Here is a 12,976-nt window from a genome sequence, read left to right as displayed (position 1 = left end):
TTATCTAAAGTTTCTTTGAGTGTCATACAAGTTCGATGCATTCGATGCATTTTGTTCAAGTAAGACCTTTGACGGAAACAGACTTAGAAAGATGGCCCTCCCCAGACCACCCAAATTTGGCGAACGCCGCATGATGTTACGTAGACAGCTGGTAGGTATACACATATACCAAAAGGATCCCCACATCCTGTTTTAAATAGTCAACAGAAACGCTGCCGGAAGCAAGCGGAGAGTTCAAACCCACGCCCACGATATCAGCTCCCCGGCTCATTTACATATTCAATCATGTGACTTTCAAAAACGATCTTCATGAACCCCGAGTTGGCAGCGAGAAGGATGTACAAGCGCTGCGCAAGACATTCGAGAAACTCCAGTGCCAGATAATAGAAATAAAGGATCCTACATTGGCTGCGGTAAAGGAGAAAATAAGTGAAAGTGAGTAGTGCCGAGAAGCACTCAAATTCCAATATCGTAATAATTAAAAAAAAAATTTTGCAGTCGAACGAAAAAACTTTGAACAGCAGTCTGCATTGATCATTGTCTTACTGAGTCACGGAGGTGAAAACGAAATGATCGTGGCATCAGACAACAAGGAGTACTCACTGCACAAGGACGTTCTCTTGCCATTATTTAAAAACGAGACTCTCAAAGGAAAGCCCAAGATCCTCATTGCGCAGGCATGCAAGGGCGAATTGGAAGCGGATGCAACTCTAATGAAACATAGTCCCAACGAGTACGTCAAGTGCTTTAGTAGCACCGAGGGCTTTAAGAGCTATCGCAGGAGGTCCAAAGGGTCCCTATACATCCAAACTCTGTGCAAGTGCATGGATGAGCTTGCGACTGAGAAGGACTTTTTATCCATCATGGACGAAGTGAACTTGAAGGTCGACAAAGACTCCAGTGCAGAGGGGTGAGCAGAGACTCTAAGAGGGATCTTCTTTTTTAACAATATACAATTTCTTATTGTTTAAATCTTCTAGATACCGGCAGTTACCTTGTTATACCAAAGCGATAAGTAAAAAGTATTACTTTAGGTAGGCGCCTTCAGTCTGGATACCCATAAAGAAATTGCGGATCGTTATAATGAGACAATCACTGGGAATTTTAATTACTTAGCTTCGATTTAAAGATCAACATTAAGAGATTATACATCAATCGTTACAGTATCGTTGGTCACGTTTTTGTAATGGGAGAAGACGACGAGCCAAAAGTATATTCCAACAACTGGAAAACAGGTAGTATGTGAGCAGGAGCAGGTGCTCGAGTATAAAGGAAACTCACATGTATAAGTTATAATGATAGGCACCATAAACTCCCCCTTGGGTAACCAATCAAAGCAAATGTAGATGACATAGGCGATCAAGATGACATAGTTGGTCAGGCTGGTAATGAGGAAGAAGATCAGCAGAACGGATGATTTCTGGAGGCTGTGGGGAAAGAGGTAATACTAATGATGTTATGCTAGAGCTGAACCTACGAGCAGAGCCCCGCCTATCAGGAAGACACAGCCAATGCAGTGACAAATAGCCACCGCCTGCTCAATCCTATCGATGAATTGATCTGCAAAGATTAGGGATAGGTATTACAGGGGTTGATTGACTGTGACATTAAACTTACATTTTGCGCCAATGGTGGCGATGGTTAAGTTAATAACAAAGTCTAAACAGGCGATGATTATGCACGCCTTGCGTAGTGCAATGCAGTAGCAACACCATTTTAAGCGTATCATGGAGATTGTTTTGCTATCGGTTGAGAAACAGACTATATTTTCTAACAGACATTATTTTTCTGACTGATAAGGTAAGGACGGGTATGATTGACAGGTGAATCACGTGCTAGAAATAGTAACTTCCGTCTACAGTTTATGTAGGGTTGTGCATTGTACCACTAACCATACAGTATATATGTAGATGTGCCAGTTCATACAACGAAAGTGTCACACACTGACTTGCGCTATCAATACCCCAGAGTGACGTCATCATGAGAGAGAGAGCACAGAGAGAACATCTTTGCATGTGTTAGTACACACGCAACATATATGTTTCGACAAAAATATGTGATTGTATGGTTAGTGATTGTACATTGTACATTGTAGCACATAGAATCTATGGTACAGAAGAAATGAAAATGAATTAACAGACAAAAAAACACATTCTACATTGAAAGAAATATATATCGATAATATTTTCAATTTTGAATGCGCCTAAATTAACCTTTACAAAGAGAATACGTTAAAATTTGATATTGATGAGATAAGTGCTTGATCAAACCTCTCTATATAAAGAGGGTCCCGCCCAGGGCCGCATAGAAGGAGTAGGCTACAAGCCAGCAGTACAAAGAGATACCTGTTTAGGGAAAAACGATTAATTGAGCCAGAGCCAGGTCCAGAGCCATGGAATACTTACAGAACAGTAAGAAATACGTTATCAATACAAAGTACCAAACGGCAAGAATTACATCGGCTACGAACAGGGGGATCAGGTATAGGATCATTGCTAAGGTCATCAATATGTATGGGATCATGAATTTGGTGCTAAGCTAGAGAATGGAACCGATTCAGTCAGGCCATCTATCTGTTTCCTATGTAAGGATCTAACATACCTTAATGGAGCCGAAGACCATGCCCGCGCAACTAACCAAATGTACTATGAATAAGAAAATAGTCAGCTTGTGGCACAGATCGGGAGTCCCTAGAGAAATGGTAATGGCAGAGTCAAGTTTACTTATCCTCTGATACTGTCCTGAGTAACTCACCCGTTCCGGCCATTATCATTATGAAGAAGCCTCCTAACACGTCAGCAATAGCATGGACTAGGCCTGATATGATCGCACCCAGACGCAAATCCACGAAGCAGCAACAATTCTGTAGATAGATCATTCTGCAGGCGGCTTTTTAGTAGTGTATACTGAGAAAATCCTTAACTTTGATTTGTTGAGTTGAGTTCTGAAGTTTTGCGAGTAATGTGTACTTAATGTGTGACAGTAATGATAGAGCATGTTATATCGAAAGAAGTTTTATTTGATGAGAGAACATGATTCAGAAGTAACAAAAGTTTATTTATCTTAAATTAGCGGTACTAGTGAGTAGTCTCTGCAGCTGGTTCGAGAGGAGGGGAGGAAGGGACATATTTCAACGTAGACCTCCAGCAATGACGATTGCAATGACCGTCCCTGGCCTACCAGCAGTAGCTGTACGAGTATGTTCGGATTTTCGGTTACGTGTTATACAATAAATTACAAGTAAACAACGCAATCGGCAATTAATGCGTATACTTTTGGCAAATAGTATCGAAAAGAGGCCGGGAAGTCCAAGAGAGTCGACTCGGAGAGCGTGGAGTCTCCAAACAAAGCCGCAGAACGTGATTGCCGGGCCTCTCCGTCGGTCTGGAGTACTCCCTGTGTTTGCCTTTGCAATTTCGTTTTCAGTATCCAAATATACAAAATGGGCACAATGCGCTCCGATGGCTTCGATGCGAATCATCGTCTCTCCTGCCCCTGCCCCGCTCATCGTCTTCTCATTTGTATGCATCGTGCGGCGCTACAAGTGCGGATTCAGCTCGGACGCGTAACGGCGATTGGGAAGCCATCGAAAATATTATGCAAAGAGACCCAAGGGGCTTATGAAAACGTTGTCCGCCATCTGGGGGAAGCTCCACTCATATATAATGCCCGATTGACCTGCCACAATAGAGTCATTCGTGAACAAACTATCGACGAGAGATCAGCATGAAGCCCCAGATTGTCCTACTCTTCCTGGCCGCCAGCCTGGCTCTGGCTCTTGCCCGTCCGGAGCCGCCAAGGCCCCGCTACGGAGCTCCGCCTCCACCTGCCCCACAACAGGAATACGGTCCACCACCACCGGCCCAACCTTTGCCTGTCTACGGTCCACCAGCAGCCTTCTACGGTCCACCCGCTGCCCCCGCAGCCGAGGCCATTGTCACCAAGAACGTGTACGTCCATGTGCCGCCAGAGGAGCCGGAATTCTATCCAGCCGCTGCCCCCATCCAGACGGCGGTGCCCAAGAAGCACTACAAGATCATCTTCATCAAGGCCCCTAACCCACCCACGCCAGTCCGCCAAGTGCTGCCCCCACCAGTCCAGGACGAGCACAAGACCCTCGTGTACGTGCTGGTGAAGAAGCCCGAGGAGCAGCTGCCCGTCATCCTGCCCTCGCCGGCCCCCACCGAGCCCAGCAAGCCCGAGGTCTACTTCATCAAATATAAGCAGCAGCAGAAGCCCGCTCCCCAATACGGTCCTCCCGCTGCGCCCGCCGAGGAATATGGCGCCCCACCCGCTCCCCGTGGCCTGGAGCAGTTCTAGTCATAAGTTGCAAAGTCCAGTCCAAAAATGTAAATATATAATTTATGATTTGCAATCGAATGTTGCCATTAAATACGGTTTAAAAGATAAAGAGCAGAAAATGGAGTTGGGATAGGTCTGGTCTGGTAACTCGGGCATTAATATTCTGGATGGGATCTGATCAGTTAAAATGGATTTCGAATGCTGTCACCATGCCATAATTATTTTATTTTTAGCGAAATGAACTCATTGCATTCTATATGAGTGGGGCCATCAAAGATTCCTTTTCTGGGATAAGGAGAATTAAAAAAAAAATAAGAGAGCGTTTCTTTTTTAGTTTAATAAAAAGTAACAGAGCAATAGGCCCTATGTTTTTCTCAATACATCATAGAACGAGTAGACCACCAGCCAGAAGTATAAGCCTAAAACTGAAATGAAAGGAAGCTAAGAAATCCTTTATCGCCTTCATCTTACCCGCTTGGAAGACATCGAAATATAAATACTCATAGACGATGTCATCAGTGTATAGATAGTAGTAGATAAACTCGCCGATCAAAGCGGCCAGCCGTATAACGCATATCCAGAGATAGGGCAGTAGAAATATACGTAGTTGCTGAAAGAAAGAATTTTTACTTAATAATTTTCAATAAATTAATGACCCACCATCACGGCCCCAAGCAGAAGAAAGACGCAGCTTATGACATAGACGCCACTCAGAATGAGAGTGGCATAGCCGAGTAGGGTATCATCTGGAAGGTAAAACACGTACACTATGGTATATAAGAAGATAAACCTTTTCAGATTTACACTCCACAAAAAAGCGATCTATTCCCCGTATGAGCACTTCAACGATGGCTATCAAGATGCAGCCGCACTTGAGGTCCATGCAACAGCAACAATTATCCGCATAGATCATTTTCGTATAGCTTGGAATTGAGTTTGTTGCCCAGGCCTACCATAATCGTGCTCTAGCTGGGTAATTACCTATTTTTTCCAGGTAATTTTTATCACGTCTCTTGTACTTACAACACTTGTGGTGTGAATAACAAATGAAGCCCAATTAGGGTCATTGCCAGGTCAGGGAATGTGTCAAACTGAAAGGCTTTTCCATTTTGATTTTGTGTTTATTTGTTAGTTCCGTTTATGGATAAATGTCTCACAACAACTATATTACAACTAGGTTAATGCAACGCGATGTAGTGATAGATTATAGATTATAGACCCTCTCCGTACTCGTATTACCTGTTCATAGCCTCTCTATGCACTTACTTAACACTCCACCGAAACAAGTGGAAACAGTTCTGATATGGGGTATATGCGTACCTAGTTCTATATGTAGTTTTCCAATATTGATTTATTTGGGCACGGAAATACGTGGTAGTCCATAGGTTTATGTTGCTTAATCGCTTCTTTTATATCATTAAGTTATCATTATATACGGGTAGTGTTTTCATGTCTTTTTTAACTCAGTTCTTTTTGCGCAACGTTTTGGTGCTCAGTAGGTTGGTTTGCTTGAATCTCTTCTCAAGTCTCGTCTCATCTGCGGCAAGATATTGATACAAACGATCTGGTTCGTGCTCAACTGAAATATAACAAGCTATGGGGATACATAGATCCCTTTATAGATAAATATATGTGTAGAGTAGTGAGTGCGAGATGTAGAGTGGAAAGGGAGTTGATCGATGGCTTGAGGATACAGAAGTGGGCTAATACAATTATTAATTGGTAATGGCTAGAATCGGTGAGGCATTCGCAACTTTGAAACTCAGGAACTCAACTATGATTATCCTTTTGGTTATCTCTCTTTTCGTTTTGGCTACTAAAACACGATTAACTTATGGGGCGACAGCCAACTAATTAGTAACCGGTAACACAATTCGTAACTCCAATCCCTAGGCATCCTCGCAGTCATCCTCGCAGTCCTCCTCGCCCTGCACGAAAAGGCGATGGTTGCGCGCCTCCAGAATAGACCAAACGATGAGCGGTGTGCAGCCGAGCACCATGCAGGAGCCCATGCAGTAGAAGCAGATTTCATAGTCCCCCGATAGGTCTCGCAGGAGACCAGCCAGCGGTGGCACCGAGATGGCACCAATGCTCTGGAACATACGCACCAGCCCGTAGCTGGAGCTGATCCGGTCCGTGCCGAAGACGTCGGCCAGGAGAACGGGCATCAGGACGTACCAGCTGCCCAGGCAGAGGCCGTAGACGGCGGCGGAGAGACCCACCAGAATCAGTGTCTTGGCAAATGGAATGGTGAGGACCGCCAGGCCGGCGCCCAAAATGCTAAAAGATGAATTAAAGCCAAGATTTAGTGAAGCGCAGATATTGATGAGAGAACGGCAAATACCACAGGGTGTAGGTCTTCTTGCGATCGAACAGCTGCAGATCCGATAGCCAGCCCAGGCCCAGGCGCCCACAAAGATCCAGGACAGCGCTGATGGCCACCAAATAGCCCGCCTCGCTTTTGTTGTAGCCTATGGAAGAGGAGAGTCATCAATGCTGTTAGGGTATTAGGTGGAAGTGGAGCAGTTCTGGGGCACACACCTATGGAGATGACATGGGCAGGCAGATAGTACAGCATGTAGGGGCAGCCCACGGACATCAGGGTGACGGAGAGGGTCATCAGGATGAATCGAGGTTCCTGCAGCAGACTGATGTCCAGATACATCTCGATACGCTCGCAGCAGGTGCGCGGCAGCTGCTCCTCATCATCATCATCGTCGTCCTCGTCGTCTGCCGCACCTTCGGCATTGATGCTCTCCACCAGCTGGGAGTTGAGGATGCCACCGCTGTCCGACAACTGCTGCTGCTTCAGCTCGCTGAGGTTGCTCACCGGCGTGGGAATCTCCATGCTCTTGCTGAGCCCGCGACTGACCACGCTGGGTGGCGACAGTGGCCTCTCCAGGTGGGCCTGGATCTTCGAGATGACCTCGTCGTTGGCGAACACATTGCGTCGCCGACGACTGCCGCGATTCGAGTCCGTACCGGAGTGCTTGCGGTAGACCCAGGTGGAGTCGGTGCTCAGGTCCTCGACGGAGTGCAGCAGACCGGAGCTGCGCACCTTCTTCATGGGCTTGATGAAGGTGGTCTCGCCAATGATGTCCTTCACCTCGTCGTCGCTCTCCTGCGCCGACTTGTCGTCTTGTCGTGCTGGCGAATGCAACAGTAGTGAGGGCTGCTGCCCAGAGCTCCTATTGCACTCACCTGCTGCTGGCTGCTTGCTGGTGTAGTAGTTCAGATGGTTCTTGGACTCTTCGAGGAACAGGTGCTCGATGAACTTGTCGCTCAGCTCGTTGTCACCCACCACCTCGCAGGTGTCCAGGTATGTGGAGGTGGTCAGAATACCCGTCGTGCTCGGGTTAATGTCCTCGTTCAGCGGCTTCTCAGTGGCCTCCGGCGCCTGGGCCTGCCCCAGGTCCGTGTACGCGCTTATCGGACGATAGAGCATCGCCGACACACAGACGTGCAACATGCAGCCCCCCAGGATGAGGAGGGTGGCATGGAATCCGCATTTCTCCACCAGATGCTTGATCAGTACCGGTAGAATGAAGCTGCCCGCGGCGGTGCCCGAGACACAGATGCCGTTGGCCAGGGCGCGGTGCGTGTCAAAGTACTGGGACACAATGACGATGCCTGGTGTGGTAGAGAGACCTCCGCCAATGCCTGTAGTGAGGGAAGAGATTAGGAAACTGCAAGGAGGCCACAAGGAGGTTTCTCACCCCAGTTTTCAAAAACTCACCCGTCAGTATGCCGAAGGTGAAGAGCAGGTGCACCAGGCTGGTGGCGAAGTAGCTGAGCATCATGCCCATGGCACAGAAGATGCCCCCCACAAAGACGACGGCCCGGCACGAGAACCGCTGGCACAGGGCGCTCGAAAGGGGTGCGAGGACCAGGCACAGAGCCGAAAGAATTGCCGGTATCCAGGATGCAACGGTGGCCGTCGAGCTGGGAAATGTCTCCATTATCTCCACGTAGAGCACTCCGTAGGATTTGACCAGCCCGGCCACCCAGAACTGCACGGAGAAGGCCCCGAAGACGATGAACCAGCCATAGCCGCCGTCGGGAGGCTCCAGGTTGCCCCCACCGCTGTCCGTTGTCGTCGTGGAGGAGTCGCGATCCTTGGCCAGTGGCTTGCTGCGTCGCTGGACGATCCGATCCCGCTCCTTGGCTTTCCGGATGCATTTGCTCTTTGCCGTCTGCGATCCATTTCCGTTTCCGATTCCGTTTCCGTACTGCTGCGTCTTTCGACTGCTGCGCAGCTCGTGCGATTTGGCTATCAACGGCCTCGCCGTGATACTGGAGACAGTCAACAGGTTCTCGTTGTCGTCCTCCTCCAGCTCGGAGATCTGGTGCTCCAGCAAGCTGGCGTGCAGGGTGCGTGGGCAGCAGGGGGCGTCCAGGGTGAGTGTGGCGGGTCGCCGGGCGGGCGACGGCGACATCGACATCGAGGGCATGCACAGGGACTCCATCTGCTTGACATCCAGCTCGGCAAGCGGCACCACCACGGTGGGAACTGTGGGGAGTGGTGCGGGTGGCGCTGACACGATCGAGAAGAGGGATCCGCACTCGATGCCAACGCCGCCCTCTCCGCCACCCGATCCCAGTGCCACGCCGGAGCCGGCCGCTGGCTTCGTGTTGAGAATGAACCCTCCCGACTCGTACTGGACTCCACCAGCTGGGTCCGGTTCACTCGCGCAGTAAATCGATCCCCTGGAACCCTAGAGGAAAAGGAAAGGAGCCGAGAGTAGAATAGGTAAGATATAAAAATGTGCAATTTCTACCAGAAATGGAGCTTACATTTCTACATTATAGATCACGGGCCCGCGGAACTCATACGAACAGAGTTGGGAAATCCCCCCATCTTCTTCTTACTTTTCGGCAATATTATAAACCCTTCTTCAAGGCTACAAAGAGTTGATTAAATGGCCATAAATCTAAAAGTTGTTGACAAATTGACTGCAGGCGGGGCAAGGAAGAGTCTCATTTAGTCCAATTTGCGTGGTGAAGCGAAATGCCACGAAAGCACGCGATCTCCGGACGAGGTCCTAGACCACAAGCCAGACGACATCGCTGCAGCGCCCTAATATATGCAATGGGTTTGCTTTGCTTTAATTGAGTTAACTTTCACCCTTCGCAGCGCACCGCACTGTTCCCGGTTGGTGATTCACTCATCCTGCATTGGATATTGTAATTACCCGTGGACTGGGAAGATTTACCTGCTTTTTCGTGTACTTTGTGCTTGTTAAATCGATGCAACAACCAGCCCGAGTTGGGTGCAAGTGCATGCTGTGTTGGCATGACGTCTGGGAACTTTCCATTTGTCTGTGGGGGGCACCCGCTCCTTGCCAATAAACTGCCAGTTTGTTCGACTCTTCAGGGTCAAGTGCAAGGCGAGGGTGGTCGACAGCTAGAAACCGAAGGCATCGATGGTGCCACGCGATGGTACACATACGTACCATGCCTCTGTGATAAGATCTGAACGTATCTTATCTAACCTTCAAAATTTTCAGAGCACGCGAGAAAGCTTACGGCATCCCCAATTTGTCAATCTATGAATAGTGTACACGCATCATTCTCCCGCTCATAAATCGAACTGGAGAACTAGGCAAAGACGTATTAAGTATACGACAGGTAAGCCGATGCGAGTGGGAGGGCCTTTATTAAAACAAGGAGTGTGTGGGCCTTGGCAGGTGAGGTGTCAGTTTCCCTGCCATGGCAGGTGTCGATTACTCGAAACGTGCCGCTAATGAACTACGTGCCACATCGATGGCGGAAAATAACCATGTAGAATGGTTGCGTAAATAATGGGCATACAACAGTAAGCGCTGAATGCAACAACGTCAACTGACTAGCAGCACTAATAAGGAGGAGTCAGTATGACTCACACACAGCATCCCAGCGAGCCAGGAACCACCCCCAGCCCAGTGACCTTGTCGAATGTCAGATCCTAGGCTTCCATTGTGCTCCCGCTGTCAGCTGTAATCCGGCCTAAATTGTCAGGACAGTGGAGGCTTACACCCCCATTTGTTTTCAATTTCGCAACATTTCAAGGCCTTCGTGGCCCAGCCTCAGTGAAAAGAAAAACTTTCCCTCTGCCAGGGCTAGTTGCTTATGTGGCACAGATGCGGTTGCACGATAAGCGGTCAAGGCAGTGGGTGGCTTACGCACACAACTTGTTGATGGGTGAAATGACAGCAGCAGCAGGCAACAGAAGCGCAGTTCCTAGCGTTCTAATTGGGTACTTTTCTCCCACTCTTGTTACCTGGAAAGTGCTTGCAGTGGCACTTCAATGTCCATCCAATCTATAGCGATATTCTTGGGCTCCACCTGAAACTATATACCTCGCTGGAGGCTTGGCAGGACTCTTTTGCAATCATTGAGATGGATCACTTGTGAGCCTGCTGACCTGCTGATGATGGCCAGCATGTGGCCATATGTAATGTTGACCCATTCTCTGGTTGGGTTACAATGTTTACCTACGACACGGGCTTCGGCGCATGCTCACCAAAGCAGCCAAGTCACCCTCCACTGCCACTGCCACTGCTGCTGACACCGCCACCGCCGCTACCAGCTACCTCAATAGCTTTGAGCTTGGCCCACTCCACAGATGGGAGGCAGCTGTAGCTGCTCCACTCACCTGCAAATTCCAGTCACGCTGTAGGGATGACATTGGCGTCCTTTACTGAACCTGAATCGCCTCTGATGTTTCTCTTGTTGCTCGCGTTGTTGTTGGTGTTGCTTGGGGCGTTGTTGTTGTACACCCAAATGCATTGGGTTGTCTCTGCTGTGGGACCCACCGAGTGCACAAATACCGAGCGGAGCGCGGGCCTTCCCCGGTTGGCCCAGTTTCCTCTGAATCTCCCGTCTGCTGCACCGTCTGTCCACCTCCGTTCGTGTCGTCGTGGTCCTCGTCTCGTTTGGCACAGAATCGTGTTTGTGGGATCTTCTGGTAATGCTGTTGGAAAGCCTGTCCTATCACTGATGCTGGGAAATGAGATGCTGGTGGCTTCCAGGAAACTTCTATGGCGTCATCTTTCAATTGTTGCTTCGTGGTGTTTGCACTGTTTTGTGGTCGGAGCAGCTGTTTCCGGGGTTTCCTTGTCTCTGTCTCTGACTCTTCCGTTTCCGCTCACCAGCACAAGCGCACACTCTCCGTGTGTAATTTTATGTGGGCGCGGGTGTGTGTGTGTGTGTGTTTGACAAAATGACAAATGCAGTTTTTGGAACAAATCGATATACGTGCGAAATTTCACTTGATTTCACTTAATAGTAACTTTCCGATTTACGCAATATAAAAATTCGACTGGTAGAATACTGAGCGCTGGCTTTCGTTGATATTTGTATCGTTCGCTTATTAAATTAGTTTTCGACACACCAAGAGTCCTTTGAAAATTATCACTCAGAGACGTCTGTTCCTTTCTGTTCTTTTCCCTCGAAAGTTCTGCTGCTCTTTGAAGCTTGCGATGTGATGTCCTTTGTCCACATCCTTTAGACTGCTTTTGAGGTGAGTTTCCGAGGAGAGAGAGAGAGAGTGATAGTAAAAGAAGAAGAAAGAGAGAAAAATCCATTTTATTCGTTTTGTTTTGCTAGCCATATTTTGCCGCCGCCGCCGCTTGTTGCCTATGCTGGCAGTCGGAGGAATAGTTCCTGGTTGAGCGGCTGATGAGTATACAGTCATCACTCGCTAACATTTCCTTCGGTGCCACCGCCCAGAGTACTTTGTAGTTTATTTTAAGGATGCATGTTTATTGAAAAATATTCAGACGACTTAGCGCTCTGTACTGATAGATCACAGTTCCAAGGAATATAAAATTGATTAGCACTGACAGTAGTAGGGCCAACATAATAACTGGGACTATCCAGTCAAGAACCATTGTATACGCGGCGATTCCCATCAGGATGAGCATTACCCAGGGCACAAACAAGTACCGACGATTCTGCGGAATAAAATGGGAATTTTTGAACAAAGTGCGGTTTGTGTGTATCATTAATGTAATCTTACGTTCAGAGCGCCAACAACGAGCAGCAGTGAAGACAAGGAATATGTAATTGAGCTACATGTCCAGAAGATCTTTACGCTTTGCTTGTGGGAACCTTTCGCGGTGAGGAACAAGCATGCGGCCCATATACCAATCACTGACGAGAAGCCTCCAATGAAAACCGTCACTACTCTGACAGTATAATATTTTCTCCAAAATGCACGATGTACAATATCCAGTTCTGACATCCTTGAATTTATCGTTTTGAGTTATTTAACAATGTGTTTGAAAAGCCAATACAAGTTTCAGTTAAGTGGATTTGAATATTCGCGGCAACAGTGCTACCCATCATAAGATTGAGTTTTTAATACTTTTGGTATATTTTGGTATTATTTGGTTGACAACAATGATTTCCGGCAACACTAATTTTCATACCCTAGGGAAAAGGATATTATAGAATTGAGAAAATGTTTGTCATCCCAGGCTCCGTAGGTATGAGGATCGAGATAAATATATACAAGATGTCTAAAACATATCAATTTGAGAAAAGTTCTTTTTAAATTACGTTTTATCTTCATATGAAATTACCGAAATAGGGTATACAAAGGCCTATACACGCATCAAGTATTCAAATTCCAGCAACATTGCGAGTGTTTTTTTTGTTGAACTATTTTGTTTAAGCCTTGTTTTTGCCAAAA

General features: G+C 47.6%; 7 protein-coding genes across 10 annotated transcripts; 2 read left to right on the top strand and 5 right to left on the bottom strand.

Moving 5' to 3' along the window:
• Nucleotides 1-36: 36 nt before the first annotated feature.
• On the top strand, nt 37-1,168 carry Damm (Death associated molecule related to Mch2 caspase). 2 transcript variants are annotated; one of them, XM_004444449.3, is made up of 4 exons: nt 37-151; nt 201-435; nt 499-910; nt 981-1,168. In XM_004444449.3, exons 1-4 carry the CDS (start codon nt 92-94, stop codon nt 1,036-1,038), a joined length of 765 nt encoding a protein of 254 aa, XP_004444506.3. In that variant the 5' UTR covers nt 37-91; the 3' UTR covers nt 1,039-1,168. The 2 variants fall into 2 exon arrangements, with proteins under 2 accessions (XP_004444506.3, XP_033235091.1); XM_033379200.1 differs by having other exon boundaries at nt 499-930; nt 981-1,166.
• On the bottom strand, nt 1,082-1,809 carry LOC6898949 (uncharacterized). 2 transcript variants are annotated; one of them, XM_004444448.3, is made up of 4 exons: nt 1,618-1,809; nt 1,478-1,560; nt 1,282-1,420; nt 1,082-1,224 (listed from the first exon to the last, which is right to left on the bottom strand). In XM_004444448.3, the coding sequence occupies exons 1-4, from the start codon at nt 1,727-1,729 to the stop codon at nt 1,145-1,147; spliced, it is 414 nt and encodes a 137-aa protein (XP_004444505.2). In that variant the 5' UTR covers nt 1,730-1,809; the 3' UTR covers nt 1,082-1,144. The 2 variants fall into 2 exon arrangements, 1 of the variants encoding a protein (XP_004444505.2); XR_001452387.2 differs by having other exon boundaries at nt 1,087-1,224; nt 1,282-1,427; nt 1,618-1,806.
• A 354-nt stretch (nt 1,810-2,163) lies between these two features.
• On the bottom strand, nt 2,164-2,983 carry LOC6898948 (uncharacterized). The gene is made up of 4 exons (XM_004444447.3): nt 2,755-2,983; nt 2,602-2,690; nt 2,406-2,538; nt 2,164-2,345 (listed from the first exon to the last, which is right to left on the bottom strand). The coding sequence occupies exons 1-4, from the start codon at nt 2,876-2,878 to the stop codon at nt 2,275-2,277; spliced, it is 417 nt and encodes a 138-aa protein (XP_004444504.1). The 5' UTR covers nt 2,879-2,983; the 3' UTR covers nt 2,164-2,274.
• Nucleotides 2,984-3,659: 676 nt separating this feature from the next.
• On the top strand, nt 3,660-4,411 carry Twdlbeta (Tweedlebeta). Its single transcript, XM_001361781.4, has one exon. It carries the CDS (start codon nt 3,727-3,729, stop codon nt 4,318-4,320), a length of 594 nt encoding a protein of 197 aa, XP_001361818.1. The 5' UTR covers nt 3,660-3,726; the 3' UTR covers nt 4,321-4,411.
• A 203-nt stretch (nt 4,412-4,614) lies between these two features.
• On the bottom strand, nt 4,615-5,370 carry LOC6898947 (uncharacterized). Its single transcript, XM_002138872.3, has 4 exons — nt 5,107-5,370; nt 4,963-5,048; nt 4,774-4,912; nt 4,615-4,727 (listed from the first exon to the last, which is right to left on the bottom strand). The coding sequence occupies exons 1-4, from the start codon at nt 5,213-5,215 to the stop codon at nt 4,666-4,668; spliced, it is 396 nt and encodes a 131-aa protein (XP_002138908.2). The 5' UTR covers nt 5,216-5,370; the 3' UTR covers nt 4,615-4,665.
• A 265-nt stretch (nt 5,371-5,635) lies between these two features.
• Sln (monocarboxylic acid transporter silnoon) lies at nt 5,636-11,881 on the bottom strand. 2 transcript variants are annotated; one of them, XM_001361780.5, is made up of 6 exons: nt 10,937-11,881; nt 8,039-9,017; nt 7,504-7,962; nt 6,844-7,449; nt 6,647-6,773; nt 5,636-6,582 (listed from the first exon to the last, which is right to left on the bottom strand). In XM_001361780.5, exons 1-6 carry the CDS (start codon nt 10,967-10,969, stop codon nt 6,192-6,194), a joined length of 2,595 nt encoding a protein of 864 aa, XP_001361817.5. In that variant the 5' UTR covers nt 10,970-11,881; the 3' UTR covers nt 5,636-6,191. The 2 variants fall into 2 exon arrangements, with proteins under 2 accessions (XP_001361817.5, XP_015040638.2); XM_015185152.2 differs by having other exon boundaries at nt 6,844-7,962.
• Nucleotides 11,882-12,024: 143 nt separating this feature from the next.
• On the bottom strand, nt 12,025-12,576 carry LOC26532399 (uncharacterized). Its single transcript, XM_015185151.2, has 2 exons — nt 12,302-12,576; nt 12,025-12,236 (listed from the first exon to the last, which is right to left on the bottom strand). Exons 1-2 carry the CDS (start codon nt 12,524-12,526, stop codon nt 12,045-12,047), a joined length of 417 nt encoding a protein of 138 aa, XP_015040637.2. The 5' UTR covers nt 12,527-12,576; the 3' UTR covers nt 12,025-12,044.
• Between the last annotated feature and the right edge of the window lie 400 nt (nt 12,577-12,976).

Source organism: Drosophila pseudoobscura, chromosome 3 (assembly GCF_009870125.1).
Source record: "Drosophila pseudoobscura strain MV-25-SWS-2005 chromosome 3, UCI_Dpse_MV25, whole genome shotgun sequence".
Lineage (NCBI taxonomy): Eukaryota > Metazoa > Arthropoda > Insecta > Diptera > Drosophilidae > Drosophila > Drosophila pseudoobscura.
The sequence above is the reverse complement of the archived record's forward strand: the minus strand, read 5'-3'. Positions and strand labels throughout refer to the sequence as shown.